At 54.3% G+C, this 20,428-nt stretch overlaps 1 protein-coding gene across 1 annotated transcript in view; it reads left to right on the forward strand.

The window, feature by feature from the left end:
* The first annotated feature begins 18,000 nt into the window (after window positions 1-18,000).
* The window catches only part of trim105 (tripartite motif containing 105), a 29,083-nt gene continuing 26,655 nt past the window's right edge, over window positions 18,001-20,428 (forward strand). The window contains exon 1 of the mRNA XM_072512679.1: window positions 18,001-18,304. Coding sequence (XP_072368780.1) covers window positions 18,059-18,304 — 246 coding nt within the window. The 5' untranslated portion in view covers window positions 18,001-18,058. The remainder of the gene's footprint in view (window positions 18,305-20,428) is intronic.

Here is a 20,428-nt window from a genome sequence, read left to right on the forward strand (position 1 = left end):
AGGGGGTTAAGGGACCCGGGGGCAGGAGAGGAGGTTAAGGGACCCGGGGGCAGGAGAGGAGGTTAAGGCACACGGGGGCAGGAGAGGATGTTAAGGGACCCGGGTGCAGGAGGGGAGGTTAAGGGACCCGGGGGCAGGAGAGGAGGTTAAGGGACCCGGGGACAGGAGAAGAGGTTAAGGGACCCGGGGGCAGGAGAGGAGGTTAAGGGACCCGGGGGCAGGAGAGGAGGTTAAGGGACCCGGGGGCATGAGAGGAGGTTAAGGGACCCGGGGGCAGGAGAGGAGGTTAAGGGACCCGGGGGCAGGAGAGGAGGTTAAGGGACCCGGGGGCCTGAGAGGAGGTTAAGGGACCCGGGGGCAGGAGAGGAGGCTAAAGGACCCGGGGGCAGGAGAGGAGGTGTAGGGACCCGGGGGCAGGAGAGGAGGTTAAGGGACCCGGGGGCAGGAGAGGAGTTTAAGGGAGCCGGGGGCAGGAGAGGAGGTTAAGGGACCCGGGGGCACGAGAGGAGGTTAAGGGACCCGGGGGCAGGAGAGGAGGTGAAGGGACCCGGGGGTCAGAGAGGAGGTTAAGGGACACGGGGGCAGGAGAGGAGGTGAAGGGACCCGGGGTCAGGAGAGGAGGTGAAGTGACCCGGGGGCAGGAGAGGAGGTTAAGGGACCCGGGGGCAGGAGAGGAGGTTAACGGACCCGGGGGCAGGAGAGGAGGTTAAGGGACCCGGGGGCAGGAGAGGAGGTTAAGGGACCCGGGGGCAGGAGAGGAGCTGAAGGGACCCGGGGGCCAGAGAGGAGGTTAAGGGACCCGGGGGCAGGAGAGGGGGTTAAGGGACCCGGGGGCAGGAGAGGGGGTTAAGGGACCCGGGGGCAGGAGAGGAGGTTAAGGGACCCGGGGGCAGGAGAGCAGGTGAAGTGACCCGGGGGCAGGAGAGGGGGTTAAGGGACCCGGGGGCAGGAGAGGAGGTTAAGGGACCCGGGGGCAGGAGAGGAGGTTAAGGGACCCGGGGGCAGGAGAGCAGGTGAAGTGACCCGGGGGCAGGAGAGGGGGTTAAGGGACCCGGGGGCAGGAGAGGAGGTTAAGGGACCCGGGGGCAGGAGAGCAGGTGAAGTGACCCGGGGGCAGGAGAGGGGGTTAAGGGACCCGGGGGCAGGAGAGGAGGTTAAGGGACCCGGGGGCAGGAGAGCAGGTGAAGTGACCCGGGGGCAGGAGAGGAAGTTAAGGGACCCGGGAGCAGGAGAGGAGGTTAAGGGACCCGGGAGCAGGAGAGGAGGTTAAGGGACCCGGGGGCAGGAGAGGAGGTTAAGGGACCGGCAATTCAAGGTGGCCGGGACCAGCTTTAGATGCTTGGGCATCCAGGTGACTCGGGGCTGGGCACAGCTGCACAAGCTGAACCTGGATTGGCTGGTGGAGCAGATGAAAGGGGACTTTAAGAGGTGGGATGTGCTGCTGCTGTCGCTGGTGGACGGGTGGGTGCAGACAGGAAAAATGGTGGTTCTGCCAAGGTTTCTGTTTGTGTTTCAGAACCTCCCAATCTTTGTCCCAAAGTCGTTTCTCTAGATGGTTAATGTGCTGATCTCTGGGTTTGTGCGTGTGGCGGAGACCCCGGGGGTGAGGAGGGTTTCCCTGGAGCGGGGGCGAGGGAGGGAGGTGGGGTAGGCGGTGCTGGCACTGCCAAACATGATGAACCACTAGGTGGCAAACAATGGCATGGCCAGGAAATGGGTCGACGTGGGGTCGGGTGGAAGCGGCATCGTGCAGGGAGACAGTTTTGAGAGCTTTGTTAACAGCACCTCTGCCATTCTCGCCAGCCGGGTACTCCGTACGACCAGTGGTGGTGTCGGCCTTAAGGGTGTGGGGGCAGTGGAGGCAGCGTTTAGGAAGTGGAGGGTGCCTCGATTTGGGCAACGGTCTGTGACAACCATGGGTTTGCGCCGGGGGTCTGGGTGCGAGGTTTCAGGGTGGCGACAGGCAGCGATCGAGTGATTTGGTTTCATAGGGGGAAAATCTGCGAGGTTGGAGGACCTGGAGAAAGAGTATGAGTTGCCCAGGGGGAGCGGTTTGAGATACCTGCAGGTCCTGGATTTTGTGAGGAGAGAGGTTTCCTGGGGTTGCAGGACAAGGTGCTGTCGAGGGACGAGATAGGTGAGGGGAAGGTGTCCGATGTCTGCAAGGAGTTGATGGACTGGGAGTGGGCCCTGGAGGGGGACATAAAGCGCAAGTGTAAGGAGCTGGGAGGGGAGGTGGGGGCCGAGACCGGAGCAGAGGCCCTGCAGAGGGTGAATGCATCCTCATGAGTGAGGTTAAGCCTCATTCAGTTTAAAGTAATACATAGGGCGCTCATGACGGTAGCACAGCAGAGTAGGTACTTTGAGGGGGTACAGGATAGGTGTGGGGAGGCCCTCAAATCACGTCCACCTGTTTTGGGCATGTCCGAAGCTGAAGGGGTTCTAGCAGGGGTTCACGGACGTAATGTTCGAGCTGCTGGGGGCGAAGGTGGCCCCGAGTCCAGAGGTGGCGACATTCGGGGTGTTGGAAGACCCAGGAGTCCCAGGGTCGAGCAGACCGGTGTTTTGACCTTTGCCCCCCTGATAGCCTGGAGACGGATCTGTGCTCGGGTGGAGGGACGCGGAGCCGCCGAAAGCGGGGGTGTGGGTCAGCGACCTGCCGGAATACCTGAGGTTGGAGAAGGTCAAGCTCATCTTGAGGGTTCGGTCGATGGGTTCACCCGGAGGTGGAAGCCGTTTATTGATTTCTTTAAGGAGGAATGAGGGGTCAGCAAGGGGGGGGGGGGTAATGGGGGATAAGAGGTGCTGGGGAAGGCAGGATGGGAGCGGGGTGGTATTAGGGGAGCAGGTAGGGGAGTGGGTGTTGGTCGTTTATAATGTTGTTTGGTTGTTTTTCTACTTTTGTTTGTTTATATGAAAATGCCTCGAATAAAATATTTTCCAAAAGAAGTTGGCAGCTTTGCCACATCAACCTACTTGTTTCTGATAAAAGTACTGCAGATAGTTGAGAATAGTTCTGGAAGGGGTGGCGTATTTACTGCAGTGCTGCAACAAGTCAAAAACGATTCAACCCTATCAAACTGTTGGAAAATTTGAGTCATTTGTTTTCCAGACAGAGAGGGAAAAAGAGGATCCCAAGGTAATCCTGATAAAATTCGAGAATATCTGTCTCCTGGTAAAAAAACATAAACCTCAACAGACGTGCATTCAATTCAACCAACTGCAGAGCAGATGTGTCAATACAATCTTACGCTGCCACCCTACAAATATTGGTAAAGAAATGTGCATTCGGAACTCTCACTGAAGACCTAATCAGAGATCGGGTAGTTTGTGGAATATATAATGATTTAGTCCGCAAGCAGCTGTTGCGAGAAAAAGGCTGAACATTACAAACAGCCACCATTATCTCTATGCCCGATGAACAATCTGAGAAATGAAGCAGAGATTTTAGGTGGGAAACCGAGGTGTTCATCGTACAGAGGGCACCCCCTGGTCCAACTGCGGCAGCCAGTACCAACTGAGCAGAAGAGCTTGATTTTCATATGGGAAAAGCTGCGACAAATACGGGAAATGGAACCACTTTGCCAAGTGCTACAGATCCAAACCATAGCAGCCCTCCCTCCCCTGCCATCATCAACATGACAGCAGTTCAATCCTCCAGGGGGAGGAGCATTAGAAAGGTGAATGAACTGGAGTTCAACAAAAGCAGGGAAGCTACAGAGCCTCCAACAACACTCTATTGTGACAGTGTTGACAACATCATAGGAGTCAGATCTTCATCAACATTATCAGCAGTAACTCCAGACTTAAAGTCAAGATGGACCCTGGAGTGAAGGATAATGTACTATCCAGATGTAGCTATGGGAAAGACACCCCTATGCTGCTCCCAGACACACCTCATGGCTTATGGCAGACAAACAATCTACACAGTCGGTATAACAACTCTCCACCGCTTACAGGGAATTTTCAGTTTCATGTAATTGACCAGACTGTGACGCCATTACATATACATAGATACATTGAAAATAGGAGCAGGAGGAGGCCTTTTGGCCCTTCGAGTCTGCTCCGCCATTCATCACGATCATGGCTGATCATCCAACTCAATAGCCTAATCCTGCTTTCTCCCCATAGCCTTTGATCCCATTCTCCCCAAGTGCTATGTCCAGCCGCCTCTTGAATACATTCAAGGTCTTAGCATCAACTCCTTCCTGTGGTAATGAATTCCACAGGCTCACCACTCTTTGTGTGAAGAAGTGTCTCCTTATCTCTGTCCGAAATGGTTTACCCTGAATCCTCAGGCTGTGACCCCTGGTTCTGGACACACCCATCATTGGGAACATCTTCCCTGCAACTACCTTGTCTAGTCCTGTTAGAATTTTATAAGTCTCTATGAGATCCCCCCTCATTCTTCTGAACTCCAGCAAGAACAATCTCAACCTAGTCAATCTCTCCTTATATGACAGTCCCGCCATCCCTGGAATCAGTCTGGTGAACCTTCGCTGCACTCCCTCGAGAGCAAGAACATCCTTCCTCAGAGAAGGAGACCAAAACTGCACACAATACTCCAAGTGTGGCCTCACCAAGGCCCTGTACAATTGCAGCAACATATCCCTGCTTCTATACTCGAAACCTCTTGCAATGAAGGCCAACATACCATAAGCCTTCTTTACCGCCTGCTGCACCTGCATGGTTATCTTCAGCGAATGGTGCACAAGGACACCCAGGTCCCGCTGCACACTCCCCTCTCCCAATTTACAACCATTCAGGTAGTAATCTGCCTTCCTTTTTTTGCTTCCAAAATGAATAACCTCACACTTATCCAAATTATACTGCATCTGCCATTGGTTTGCCCACTCGCCCAACCTGTCCAGATCTTGCTGCAGGATCCCTGCATCCTCGTCACAATTCACCCTCCCACCTAACTTGGTATCATCTGCAAACTTTGAGATGTTACATTTTGTTCCCTCATCCAAATCATTAATATATTGTCATGTGAGAGTACTTTTAAGACATGAATGTTTAAGCAATGTACCTTTAAGAAAACAGTGATGTCATAGAGTGGGTGGAGCTCAGCTCAGCTCAGCCATTTTGCAGTTTGGAAATTTTGAGGTTTTGAAAAAGAGCTGGTGTGTGTCTGTGTGTTTACAGAGAGCTGCAGTTAGTTTGAAAAGAGCTTGTGAGTGTGTGTTTTGCAGTGAGCTGGATTTGCTGTGATGTCTGCCATAAAAGACCATCTCTGGATCATTTGGGTGATTTAAACTCATAATAGTAAAACCTTTAACCTGATGTGATTCTGTTTAAAGGTGTTAAGTCTCTTGGAAGTTTGAAGGAACATTTTAAGGAATTATTTACTGTTGCACTATTTTCTGAGTTATCTTTGAAGTAAGGGGTGTTAAGAGATCCAATGTTTATTTAAGATGTTAAGTTGAGTTCATGGAATAAACAGTGTTTTGTGTTTAAAAATCCACATGTCCATAATTGTAATCCCACACCGAGGGAAAAAGCCGTGTGCTCGGAAAAGCAACAAATCCTTTAAAGGGAGAGGTTGGTTGAACTCCATGATACATTTTGGGGTTTGGAAAATGTCTCCCCCATAACAATATATTGTGAATAGCTGGGGTCCCAGCACCGATCCCTGTGGTACCCCACTGGTTACTGCCTGCCAAGGGATTACCAGGGCTTTGGGACAGCATTAAATTGGGGCTCATTCAACTTGGTCCAGAATTGCAGGCTCCACAGCACCAAGCCCCAGAGATGAAAGCATATCGAGGCCTCTGAAAGTTTGACATCATTGATAAGCTACCAGGTGTACCACATGAGACGACGAGATGATTCGGTATCACCAACATTCTGTGCTTCGAGAAGAGTACCAGTAGCCATGAAGCAGGAAGTAGCCAATGAGCTGCACCGGATGACAGCACGGGGTTCGGTAACTCCCATAAACGAGGCCACGGAATGGGTTTCAGCAATGGTGGCTGCGGTAAAGAACGATGGTACAGTCAGGGTGTGTATTCATCCAGTGAACAAGGTGCTGCTCCGAGCTCATCACCCCATGAAGACAGTGGAATAGGTGACAGCAGACTTGTCAAATGCTGAGGTGTTCAGCATTCTCGATGCACAATATGGCTTCTGGCAGATTGCGTTAGATGAGGAATCCTCGATACAAACCACGTTCGCATCTCCGATAGGCAGATATCGTTGTCTTCGGCTGTCCAATGGATCTCCAATGGAAGTGAAGCTTTTCAACAGGGTATGGAACAACTCTTCACAGGCTAACCTTGCGAGATTATTGTTGATGACATCCTTGTTTGGGGTCATACTATGCAAGTACATAATGCCACACTTTGATGTTCGAGCATCTGTACTTACAGCAGCAGATACCTCCCAGCATGGACATGGCACAGTCGTGACCAGAATGCAGACCAATAGCCTTTGCTTTGAGGGCCCTCATTGACAGCGAGACCCGGTTTGTCTTTGCCTGTCAGAAATTTCATGGCCTCCTATTTGGTCGTCCTGTAACTGTTGAAACTGATCATCAGCCAGAGATGCAAGTCGGCCATCTTGGTGGTCAAGAGGATATGAGGTCGGAGGGTCAGGTCAGGGTGAAATGAAATGGCGAGGTGGAAAGCAGTCTGCTTCAGACAGCAACAAGCAGAGGAGCTGGAATCAGCCCCTGACCTTGGCAGATATCCCCCAGACTAAAGCCCTGCTTTAATCCACACACCATTTGTAACTCAGTGTGGCGGCTCCAGTTCCCACCAGCTAGCTCAGCACCAATCACGTACAATTCTGGTCTGTTGGCTCAGTATTGCACTGGGCTGAACATCAGCTCTCACCAGGGGTGGCAGACAAAGACAGTGGTAAACTGGGTCCCCACTCGGTTCCTCATCGAGTTTCATTCAGGATATTTCACAAATACATTTTAGCAACTGAAGCTGCAGAAGAAATCGTCGTAAGAGCTAAATAACAGCAGGAGCAGGCCATTCGACCCCTCGAGCCTGCCATTCAATAGGATCATACCAAAGTCCATCTGCCTTGATTTCCTCAGTACATAAAAATCTGTCAATGTCAGTCCCAAATATCCAGAATAATTGATAATTCACTGTGGTAATACCACGTATTGCGGTACCTGAGAGGTGGATGACCATTGGTTAGACTCAGGAGTCTACCATTGGCTGATGTACATAGCTCCGCCCTGAGAGGCGGAGTATAAGAACCAATGCCATCCCAGCAGCCTTCACTTTCTGCATCGAAGGTGCTGGGGAAGAGTTCGAGCAGATTAAAGCCGATTAGTTATGACTCACCTCGTCTTGAGAGTAATTGGTTGCGCATCAATTTAATCTGCGACAACTTCAGTTGAAAGGGTGGATCTCCGTATCAAACTGGAGTGCCTTCAGCTCAGCCCCCACGCGGACAACTCTGCTGCTATTTTCAAACATTGGCTGGCGTGCTTTAAGGGCTACCTCGACACGGCCGCCAACACCCCCACGGAAGGACAAAAGATGCATCTCCTACGCTCATGGGTCAGCCCTGGGTTCTACCCTCTTATCGAGGAGGCGGCGAATTATGCTGCCGAGATCGAGCTGCTAAAAGCTGTGAACCAGGTCTACACTCGTCACCTGCTGGTGACTAGGAGGCAAAGCCCCGAGGAAACGTTGGAAGACTTCTACCGGGCGCTGCTGGTGCTGGGCCGAAACTGTGGCTGCCCGCCAGTTTCGGGGAATGAGCACACGGAACTTTTGATCAGGGATGCTTTCGTGGCAGGTATGACCTCCCACGATATCCGCCGAAGGCGCCTAGAAATGGACACTCTGGGACTTACAGAGGCACGGGCCCGGGCAGGGTCCATGGACGTTGCCTATAAAAACGTGCTGTCCTTTGCTCCCGATTGCGCAGCGGCCCCCTGGGCTGCGTGGCACCCTGTAGCGGCAGCCCCTCAGACCTTTCCCCTGACCCCGCAAGCCTGTGCGGCGAGACAGCCCCCTAACGCCGCCGGACACCGCTGATTCTTCTGTGGGCTGGCGAATCATCCCCACCCACGCTGCCCGGCCCGCACCGCCACCTGGGGGGTCTGCCAGCGACTATCGGCAACCCCCCTTTCAGGCCCCGACCGCCCAGCGCTCACCGCCACACCTCTATCCTGAGACCACATGTGACCCGCGGGCATGGCCATTTTGCCCCCCGGACACCACGCTGGACGGGTGGGCGCCGCCGTTTTGTCCCTCGCCGCCGCCATCTTCTTCATCCCTGGACACCATGTGCGACCCATGGGTGACGACATCTTGGATGGGGCCCCAGGCCCCCAGCACAGCCGACTACATGCTGCCCGACCAGAACTCTCCATTACTGCAGCTGGCCTTGGTGACTCTGGACCAGAGTCGGCCCCGGACGCTGGCGAAAGCTACAACGACGATCTCCATCAATGGCCACGAGACGTCGTGCCTGATCGACTCTGGGAGCACGGAAAGCTTTGTTCACCCCGACACGGTAAGGCGCTGTTCTCTTGTCACCCATCCCGTAAATCAAAGGATCTCCCTGGCCTCTGGGTCACACTCGGTGGAGATAAAGGGGTTCTGCCTAGCGAACCTCACTGTCCAAGGCAGGAGATTCAACAATTTCCGCCTGTACGTCCTGCCGCACCTCTGCGCAGCCACCCTCCTTGGGCTGGATTTCCAGTGCCATCTGCAAAGCTTGACTTTTAAATTCGGCGGCCCTATACCCCCCCTTACTGTCTGCGGCCTCACGACCCTTAAGGTCGACCCGCCTTCCCTGTTTGCGAACCTCACCCCAGATTACAAACCCATTGCCACCAGGAGCAGACGCTACAGTGCCCAGGACCGGACCTTCATCAGGTCGGAGGTCCAGAGGCTGCTGAGGGAAGGAGTCATCGAAGCGAGCAACAGTCCCTGGAGGGCACAAGTAGTGGTGGTAAAGACCGGGGAGAAACATAGGATGGTCATTGACTACAACCAGACCATCAACAGGTTTACAAAGCTGGATGCGTACCCTCTCCCCCGCATATCCGACCTGGTAAACAGGATCGCACAATACAAGGTCTTCTCCACGGTGGATCTCAAGTCCACCTACCACCAGCTACCCCTCCGTAATGGTGACCGCCAGTACACTGTCTTCGAAGCAGACGGGCGGCTCTATCACTTTTTAAGGGTTCCCTTCGGTGTCACAAACGGGGTCTCGGTCTTCCATCGAGAGATGGACCGAATGGTTGACCGGTACGGCTTACGCGCAATGTTCCCGTATCTGGATAACGTCACCATCTGCGGCCATGACCAGCAGGACCACGACACCAACCTCCGCAAATTTCTCCAGACCGCAAAAATCCTTAATCTGACCTACAATAAGGATAAATGCGTGTTTAGCACCGACCGTCTAGCCATTCTAGGCTACGTAGTGCAAAGTGGAGTCATAGGCCCCGACCCTGAGCGCATGCGTCCCCTTATGGAGTTCCCCCTCCCTCACTGCCCCAAGGCCCTAAAGCGCTGCCTCGGCATCTTCAGCTATTATACACAATGGGTCCCTAATTACGCCGACAAGGCTCGACCCCTGATCCAGTCCACAACCTTACCCCTGTCGACGGAGGCCCGCCAGGCCTTCAGCCGCATCAAAGCAGACATTGCAAAAGCCATGATGCACGCCATCGACGAGTCCCTTCCCTTCCAGGTCGAGAGCGATGCGTCCGACATAGCTCTGGCGGCCACCCTCAACCAAGCGGGCAGGCCCGTGGCCTTCTTCTCCCGTACTCTCCATGCTTCCGAAATTCGCCATTCCTCGGTCGAAAAGGAGGCCCAGGCCATAGTAAAAGCTGTGCGACATTGGAGGCATTACCTGGCCAGCAGAAGATTCACTCTCCTCACGGACCAACGGTCGGTTGCCTTCATGTTCGATAATGAGCAGCGGGGCAAGATTAAGAACGACAAGATCTTGCGGTGGAGGATAGAACTCTCCACCTACAATTACGAGATCTTGTACCGTGCGGGGAAGCTGAACGAGCCTCCTGATGCCCTGTCCCGCGGCACTTGTGCCACTGCACAAGTGGTCCGCTTCCGATCCCTCCACGAGGACCTCTGCCACCAGGGGGTCACTCGTTTCTTTCATTTTATCAAGACCCGCAACCTGCCCTACTCCATCGAGGAGGTCAGGGCCATGACCAGGGACTGCCAAATCTGCGCGGAATGCAAACCGCACTTCTACCGGCCAGAGAGGGCGCACCTGATAAAGGCTTCCCGTCCCTTTGAACGCCTCAGCAAGGATTTCAAAGGCCCCCTCCCCTCCACCGACCACAACACGTACTTCCTTAACGTGATTGACAAGTACTCCCGGTTCCCATTCGCCATCCCCTGCCCAGACATGACCACAGCCACCGTCATCAGGGCCCTCCAGGGTATCTTTACACTGTTCGGTTTCCCCGCATACATTCACAGTGATTGGGGGTCCTCCTTTATGAGCGGCAAACTGCGTCAATTCCTGCTCAGCAAGGGCATCGCCTCGAGCAGGACGACAAGTTACAACCCCCGTGGAAACGGGCAGGTAGAGAGGGAGAACGGAACGGTCTGGAAGACCATCCTGCCGGCCCTACGGTCCAGGAATCTCCCAGTCTCCCGCTGGCAAGAAGTCCTCCCGGTGGCCCTCCACTCCATCCGGTCACTGCTCTGTATAACCATGAACAAGACACCTCACGAACGTCTCCTTGTTTTCCCCAGGAAGTCCTCCTCTGGGACCTCGCTCCCAACCTGGCTAGCGACACCCGGACCCATCCTGCTTCGGAAACATGTGAGGGCGCACAAGTCGGACCCGTTGGTCGAGAGGGTCCACCTGCTGCACGCCAACCCCCAGTACGCCTACGTAGCATTCCCTGACGGTCGCCAAGACACGGTCTCCCTTCGGGACCTGGCACCCACTGGACCTCCACGCGCACCCGCACCATTGCCCCCACCCCCACCCTCCCCACAGCACCTAACTGGAGGATCAGTACTCCCGCCGCCCCTGCCTAGGCCCGAACACACACCGACGCCCCCTACAGGCGCCTTCCCCCACTGTCCACCTTTCGCCCAACAGCGCCGCCTAGGGGTGACGAAGCTGCCTGGGAGGATGACATCACGTTCCCGGAGTCGCAACCGCCGGGACCCCCATCAGAATCATCGCCGAAGCCCAGACGCTCCAGAAAGACGACCAGGCCACCCGATCGACTGATTGCTGCACCATGAACACTTTGTTAATATCCTCGACATCACGGTACCTCCATACCTGGTCATACCATGCGAAAGGCGACTATTAACGCTGGCCATCACCCCGCTGGGCTCTTTTTTAACAGGGGGTGAATGTGGTAATACCAGGTATTGCGGTACCTGAGAGGTGGATGACCATTGGTTAGACCCAGGAGTCTACCATTGGCTGATGTACATAGCTCCGCCCTGAGAGGCGGAGTATAAGAACCAATGCCGTCCCAGCAGCCTTCACTTTCTGTATCAAAGCTGCTGGGGAAGAGTTCTAGCAGATTAAAGCCTATTAGTTATGACTCACCTCGTCTTGAGAGTAATTGATTGCGTATCATTCACCAGCCTCTGTGATCGAGAATTCCAGAAATTCGGAATACTCTGAGTAAAAGAATTTCACCTCATCCCAGTCCTGAATGGGTGGGATTCTCCGTCAGCCAATGCCGGAATCGGGAAACACGATTGGGCGGAGAATCGATTTTGACGCCGAAATCGTGGCGGGCGCCAGGATCACGCCAAATCGCGATTCTCTGTCGCCTCGACAGCGGCGTCAATGCGTCCCACTCCGCACGTACTGTAAACGCCGTTGTCATATCGTTAGCGGGCCTGACCCAGTATTCTCCGGAGCCTCCGCGATTCTCTGCCTCCACTGGGGGGAATTCCCCATGGCAAGATTCACTCGTGCTTTTAAAAATTGGGAAACAGGCGCCGTGGCTGATGGGGGGTAGAGAGGGGGTAGGACAGAGGGAGGCGCAACCGCGGGCTGCCCTTCCTGACACAGGCTGGGGTGGGGGGCACCCTGCCAGGGCCGGGGGGGGGGGGGGTTGGAGTGGAGTGGGGGGGAGGGGGTTGACTGGGGGAGGGGTCGCGGGGCCGAGGTGACCTCCCACAGGACTGAAGCGGTGGCTAGACACAGACTGCCAAATCCGCATCCCGCAAGGCAGCCATCTTACTGCTCACCCCACTGACCACCCACCATGGCCCTGCTTCCCAGAGTGACACCTGCCGTATAGGTGCCCCCACCTCAGCCCCCACTTTTCCAACCCCACCAGCCCTGCAACCCACTCTCCCAGCCCACCCCATTCCAGCCCCCAATCTCCCACCACCCCATGCCCCAGCCCCCCACTCTCCCAGCCCACCCCATCCCAGCCCCCAATCTCCCACCACCCCATGCCCCAGCCTCCCACTCTCCCACCACCCCATGCCCCAGCTCCCAATCTCCCACCACCCCATGCCCCAGCCCCCAATCTCCCACCACCCCATGCCCCAGCCCCCAATCTCCCACCACCCCATGCCCCAGCTCCCAATCTCCCACCACCCCATGCCCCAGCCCCCAATCTCCCACCATCCCATGCCCCAGCCCCCCACTCTCCCAACCCACCCCATCCCTGCCCCAATCTCCCACCACCCCATGCCCCAGCCCCCACTCTCCCAGCCCACCCTACCCCGAGTACCCAGCCCCCATTCTCCCACCCCACCACCCCCAAAACCAAGCCTCCCTACGGAGCTGACACGCCAACATACGGCCCGCCTTCTCTCCATGCTCGTAAACTGCCCCCCTTGCTCGCCTCAGTTGGCGTACCGCCTTCCTGGTAGATAGTCGGTCAAAGCTCGCCTGCTGTTCCTCTTTTCCAACTGCGCTGGGTCCCTATCTTCTGCATACCTCCTGTATACCTCCAGCATCTCATCTATAACCCTCTGACGTTCCAACCTCTCCTCTTTGTCTAGCCTAACCTTGAATGAGATCACCTCACCCCTCACCACCGCATTTAAAGCCTTCCAGACAACCGCCTTCGACACCTCACCTGTGCAGTTAAAACCTACATATTCCTCGGTTACTTTTTCAATTTTGTCACAGAACCCTCGGTCCCCCAACAGTCCCGCATCTAACTTCCGCCCTGGTCTCTGTACCATCGCCTCCTCCAGTACCAAATCCACCCAATGCGAAACATGATCTGATATTGCAATTGCCGAGTACTCCGACCCTTTAACCCCAGCCAGCAGCGCCTTCCCCACCATGAAAAAGTCAATCCGCGAATACATCTTATGGACCGCTGAGAAAAATTAGTACTCCCGCTCCCTTGGGTGCAGAAACCTCCAAGGGTCCACCCCCCGGACGGGGCTAGCGAGCGCGGTGTGACCTGTCCAATTTTGGCTCCTGCACCGAGTTCCAGTCCCCCCCGCACACTATCAGTTTGTGTGTGTCCAAGTCGGGAATGGCCCCAAACACCTTCTTCGCGAATCCCACATCGTCCCAATTGGACCATATACACTTACCAGCGCCTCCCCTCCAGCGCCCACGTCACAATCACATACCTACCCCCTGATCTGCCACCACCTTCTCCATCTGGAACCGTACCCTTTTGCTGACCATTACCGCTACCCCTCGAGCTCTTCCGTCAAATCCAGAATGAAACACCTGGCTAACCAAGCCCTTTTTAAAATCTCACCTGGTCCTTCACCCTCAGGTGAGTCTCCTGCAGCATTGCTACATCGACCTTCAAATTTTTAATACGCGCTAGCACCCTTGACCTCTTGACTGGGCCTCCCAACCCACTCACGTTCCACGTGACTATCCTAACTGGGGGTCTCTTAGCCCCCCCCCATTCTTATCCACCATCATCATACCACCGGGCCCTGCCCCATGAGCCGGACCTGCCCCTTTCCAATATTAACATCGAAACCCCTCCTCCCCTCGCAGAATCCCCCACTGCACTTCCCCTCGAAAAAATCTCACCCAGTATCGATTCGAGACCTGCTACCCAGGCTCCAATGTCCGCAGCCCTCCTCTCACCTCACCTCTGTTCACTAGCCAACTTTAGTTAGCTAGTGCGGGTAGTCCCCCTCTCCCCCAAAAAGACGTACCGTCCCCTCCCACCCAGTCCCAGAAGAAAAAGAAAAATAATCTAACCCATGCAATTCAATGAAATAACATATAACCGTTGCAACAAAAAAAAGGGGCACAAAAATGCCAACCAAACCAAACACAAACTTAAACTCGATAACAATGTGAGTCAAGTAAGTTACAATACAGGTCAGTGAAAAGAAAATAAGGGGAAGTAGATTTAGGACTGAGTTTAGGAGGAACTTCTTCACCCAAAGAGTTATGAATCTGTGGAATTCCTTGCCCAGTGAAGCAGTAGAGTCTCCTTCATTAAATGTTTTTAAGATACAGATAGATAGTTTTTTGAAGAATAAAGGGATTAAGGGTTATGGTGTTCGGGCCGGAAAGTGGAGCTGAGTCCACAAAAGATCAGCCATGATCTCATTGAATGGCGGAGCAGGCTCGAGGGGCCAGATGGCCTACTCCTGCTCCTAGTTCTTATAACATTTATACATTTTCCAGCTCCCCAATCACGGTCCACAATCTCTCTTCCAGCTCCACTCCACACTTCTGTCCCAAGCCTTCTGCCTTCATGAACGCCTCAGCCGCCTCCAACGTTTCAAAATAAAAATCTTTGGCGTACGTCACCCTCAGCTTTGCCGGGTATACCGTACCAAATCGCAGTCCCTTGTTGTACAGTGCCGCCTTCACTCGGCTGAACGCCGCTTTTCTATTTGCCAACTCTACCGTCAAGTCCTGGTAAATTCGAACTCCAGCACCATCCCACTGCACTTCGCGCTTCTGCTTCGCCCAGTTAACACCTTCTCCTTCATGCAGTACTTATGGAAGCAGATAATTACTGCTCTCGGCGGCTCATTGACTTTGGGTTTTGGCCTTAACGACCGATGAGTTCGGTCCAGTTCATACCGGGAAGGGTCTTCACCCTTCCCCATCAACTCTGCCAGCCTATTAGCAAAGTACTCAGTTGGCCTTGAGCCCTCTGCCCCTTCAGGCAAGCCCACAATTCTCAGATTTTGCCACCTCAATCAGTTCTCCAAGTCCTCAAGCTTTGCTCGGAGTCCTCTGTTGACCTCCCCCACCCTCTGTAGTTCGTCTCCCATCGAGGTGAGCTGGTCGCTGTGCCGCGACACGGCCTCCTCCACTTCCTTCATCTTTTCACCCTGTTCTCTCACCTCGGCTGATGTCTTTGCCACATCCACCCTCACCGGGGCGACTGCCCCCTCCACCAATGATATCAGTGTGACCGCCATCTCCTTCCTCAACGCCTCCATGTGCCTCGCAAACTGCTTCTCCAGCTCCACAGCCATCACCTCGGTCATCCTTTCCACTGTAAGTAGTGCGGCCCCACCACGCGGTCTGGCATCCGCCATCTTGTCAGCGCTTTTACTGGTCCTCACCTTTGGTGGCGAGACCACGTTTCCTCCCTTCCTCACAGCTGTTTTTGGCATCCCTTAACCACTTAGTATTTTTCTCCTTCTTTCTTCAATCTCGAGATAAATAATAAAATAAAATAATAAAATAACAAAATAAAAAATTAAATAAATAAAAAATTATAATAAAAATTTTTTTTTAAAAAAGTTCCCTTTTAAGATTTAAAAAAAAATATTTTCACAAATCAATGTTCAAAACATCTCTTCTCCTGGGACCGGACTTCAAACTTCCCAAACATGCATTTTCAGCAGGGGGGGGCACCCGGGGCACCCGGTGTCACGGGGGATATTACTCTGTATATGGATCAGGGAAGTCAGCTGGGCAAATGTAGCTTAGCTGAGGAATTCAGTAAACGTTCACTGGATATTTTCTTAGAAAAGAACCTTCTGTCACCAACCAGTGAGCAGGTTATACTCGAACCTGGAGCAACAAGATAGGATTAATGAATGATCTCACAGTGAAGACATTCCTAGGTAGCAGCATTCAATCATAATATGATTCAAATTTGGATTCAGTGTGAGGTAGAGAAGAGTGGGTCAAAGACTAGTATTTTGAACTGAAATAAGAGCAGCTTTGAGGGCATGGAAGTAGAGTTAGCTGAAATTTACAGGCCAATTAGGTTAAGGGAGTGGAGTGTGTTAGAATTTACAGATGGTTCCCTGGGACTGTCAGTATTTACACTGAGTCAATATTTACTGAGGGTCCGCGGAAAGTCTGTCAGTATTTACAGGGGGTCCCGAGGAGCGTGTCAGTATTTACAGGGAGTTGGTATTTATAGGGGGTCGCCGGGGAGTGTGTCAATATTTACAGAGGGTCCGCGGGGAGTGTGTCAGCATTTACAGGGGGTCCCGAGCAGTGTGTCAGTATTTACAGGGGGTCCCGGGGAGTGTGTCAGTAATTACAGGGAGCCTCAGGGAGTGTGTCAGTATTTACAGGAAGTTGGTATTTATAGGGGGTCGCCGGGGTGTGTGTCAATATTTACAGAGGGTCAGCGGGGAGTGTGTCAGCATTTACAGGGGGTCCCAATGAGTGTGTCAGTATTTACAGGGGGTCCCGGTGAGTGTGTCAGTATTAACAGTTGGTCCCCGAGCAATGTGTCAGTATTTACAGGAGGTCCCCGGGAATGTTTCAGTATTTACAGGGAGTCGGTATTTACAGGGGGTCGCCGGGGAGTGTGTCAGTATTTACAGGGGGTCCCGGGGAGTGTGTCAGTATTTACAGTTGGTCCCCGAGGAGTGTGTCAGTATTTACAGGAGGTCCCCGGGAGTGTTTCAGTATTTACTGGGAGTCGGTATCTACAGGGGGCCGCCGGGGAGTGTGTCAGTATTTACAGGGGGTCCCGGGGAGTGTGTCAGTATTTACAGAGGTCCCCAGGGACTGTGTCAGTGTTTACAGGGGATCCCCGGGGAGCGTGTCAGTGTTTACAGGGGATCCCCGGGGAGTGTGTCAGTATTTACAGGGAGTCAGTATTTTTAGGGGGTCCCAGGGGAGTGTGTCAGTATTTACAGTATGTCAGTATTCATATGGGGCCTGGGGAGTGGGTCAGTATTTACATGGAGTCAGTATTTACAGGAGGTCCCTGGGGAGTGTGCCAGAATTTACAGGGGGTCCCTGGGGAGTGTGTCAGTATTTACAGGGAGTCAGTATCTATCAGGGGTCCCAGGGGTGTGTGTCAGTATTTACAGGGAGTCAGTATTTATAGGGGGTCCCAGGGGAGTGTGTCAGTATTTACAGGGAGTCAGTATTTATAGGGGGTCCCAGGGGAGTGTGTCAGTATTTACAGGGAGTCAGTATTTATAGGGGATCCCCGGGGAGTGTGTCAGTATTTACAGGGAGTCAGTATCTATCAGGGGTCCCAGGGGTGTGTGTCAGTATTTAATGGGAGTCAGTATTTATAGGGGGTCCCAGGGGAGTGTGTCAGTATTTACAGGGAGTCAGTATTTACAGGGGGTCCCAGGGGAGTGTGTCAATATTTACAGGGAGTCAGTATTTACAGGGGGTCCCAGGGGTGTGTGTCAGTATTTAATGGGAGTCAGTATTTATAGGGGGTCCCAGGGGAGTGTGTCAGTATTTACAGGGAGTCAGTATTTACAGGGGGTCCCGGGGGAGTGTGTCAATATTTACAGAGAGTACCTTGCTGTGTTGATATCTACATGTTGCGGCTGCCATACATGACATTTATCAATAATAACGCATCATAGAATATATCATGTTTTTAAACCTGTGCTCTGATTTGCCTGGCCCTGATCTTTGTTCACAGTGCTGCCTGGCTCCAGTGTCAAGCTGCTGCCACATAAACATCCCCACCCTCAGTCCCACCCCCCTGTGACAGTCAGCAGCTGCCATTGGCTCACTGGGCAGTAGCAATGCTCACAGCCTGGTGGTGTGGGATGTAATTGGTTGTACTGGGGAGGAAGGGAAGGAAGGAGTGAGGGAGTGGAGAGGATGGGGGGAGGGGGGAAATCGAAAGTTGCTGAGCGCTTCTGAGATCTGGGAAAGTTGGGAGGGGAGTTTGGGAGTTTGCCCCGGGACGGGATGGAGGGGGTGACGGATGACGGATGAATTGACTTGCTGCATTTGCTGTGAGATGTTCCAGGAGCCAGTCATGTTGGAATGTATGCACCATTTCTGTAAGAAGTGCATCCTGCGCTTCTGGCGGGGTTCCCGCTCCGCCATCACCTGCCCGCAGTGCCGCCGCCAGTTCAGCTCCAAGACTTTCCGCACCAATTACCTGGTGGCCGGGGTGGTGGACAGGGTGAGAGGGGCGACCGCCCAGGACTTTCGGCTAAAGATGCAGGTAAGGAGGTGGAGGGGGTACAGGTGATTTGCGGGTGCGCACTCTTAAATCCAGCACCCAAGGTCAGTTTCAGCTCATCGTCACTTGCAGCTAGTCTCCCACTCAAAGGGTTGGAGGGGGGGGGGCAGATATTGGGGATGGGATGGGGGGGGGGGAGATTGGGGATGGGGGTGATTGGGGATGGGGGGTGACTGGGGATATGGGGGTGGGAGATTGGGGATTGGGGTTGGGAGATTGGGGATGGGTAGGGGTGATTGGGGATATGGGGGCAGGAGATTGGGGATGGGGGGTGATTGGGGATATGGGGGCGGGTGATTGGGGATATGGGGGCGGGTGATTGGGGAGGGGTGATTGGGGATATGGGGTGGGAGATTGGGGATGGGGTGGGAGATTGGGGATGGGGGGTGATTGGGGATATGGGGGCAGGAGATTGGGGATGGGGGTGATTGGGGATATGGGGGCAGGAGATTGGGGATGGGGGGTGATTGGGGATATGGGGGCAGGAGATTGGGGATCGGGGTGATTGGGGATGGGGGGTGATTGGAGATATGGGGGGGGTGATTGGAGATATGGGGGTGGGTGATTGGAGATATGGGGGTGGGTGATTGGGGATATGGGGGCGGGAGATTGGGGATGGGGGAGTTGGGGATGGGGGGGAGATTGGGGATATGGGGGAGATTGGGGATATGGGGGAGATTGGGGATATGGGGGAGGGAGATTGGGGATATGGGGGAGGGAGATTGGGGATATGGGGGTGGGAGATTGGGGATATGGGGGTGGGAGATTGGGGATATGGGGGTGGGAGATTGGGGATATGGGGGTGGGAGATTGGGGATATGGGGGTGGGAGATTGGGGATATGGGGGCGGGGGATTAGGGATGGGATGGGATTGGGGATGGGGGTGATTGGGGATGGGGGGGAGATTGGGGATATGGGGGCGGGAGATTGGGGATATGGGGGCGGGAGATTGGGGATATGGGGGCGGGAGATTGGGGATATGGGGGCGGGAGATTGGGGATATGGGGTGGGAGATTGGGGATATGGGGGCGGGGGATTAGGGATGGGATGGGATTGGGGATGGGGGTGATTGGGGATGGGGGGGAGATTGGGGATATGGGGGCGGGAGATTGGGGATATGGGGGCGGGAGATTGGGGATGGGGGGGAGATTGGGGATATGGGGGCAGGAGATTGGGGATATGGGGGCAGGAGATTGGGGATGGGATGGGCGGGAGATTGGGGATGGGATGGGTGGGAGATAGGGTATTGGGGCGAGATTGGGGATGGGGGGAGATTGGGGATGGGATGGGGGGGGAGATTGGGGATGGGGCGTGCACGGGGATGGGATGGGCAGAAGATTGGGGATGGGGAGGGAGGGAGATTGGGGATGGGGGGGAGAGATTGGGGGTGGGGGGGGAGGGAGACCTTGGCGGGATTCACCGTCAGCCGACGCCATAATCGCGGTCAGCGCCGGTTTTCCATCAAATCGGGATCCTCCAGCATCCCAAAGATGGTGTAAACGTGTCGCTCGCCACACAGCCTCTAGACACCGTTGGCATATCATTAGCGGGCCTGACCCTTTATTCTTTTGCGATTCACCGGCGCCGATGGGCTGAGTTCCCGATGGTGCGGTTCACTTGTGATCTCAGCAGTCAGGAACTCGGCGTGGTGGCAGCGGACTGTGCCCAGCACCACCACAGTCGGCCGGGAGCCATACTGCCTGGGGGGGGGGGATGGCTAGGGGGACAGTATCTGGCAGGTCGGATCCGCGCACGGCCGGCGCCATGTTTTACGGTGGGACCGCTGCAAGTTGTCACCATCCGCGGCCACAGACTCCGCCATTCTCCAGCCGTTTTTGTCGCGGGAGCCGGCAGTTTTACTCGGCACGGCGGTTGCAGGATCGGTGACGATTCGTCGCCGATTTTTCCGTTGTAAAACGCCGAAGTTCCTCCGCTGGCATCAACACGCACCTTCAGAAACGGTTAATCCAGCCCCCTGAATTTCACTTCACTCAGATTTAATGTTAAGACCTGGCCCAGTCCATATCGTTCTTTTTTTTTTTAATTTAGAGTACCCAGTTCATTTTTTCCAATTAAGGGGCAATTTAGCGTGGCCAATCCACCTAC

The sequence above is a fragment of the Scyliorhinus torazame genome, chromosome 7 (genome assembly GCF_047496885.1).
Source record: "Scyliorhinus torazame isolate Kashiwa2021f chromosome 7, sScyTor2.1, whole genome shotgun sequence".
In the NCBI taxonomy this organism is placed as follows: Eukaryota; Metazoa; Chordata; class Chondrichthyes; order Carcharhiniformes; family Scyliorhinidae; genus Scyliorhinus; species Scyliorhinus torazame.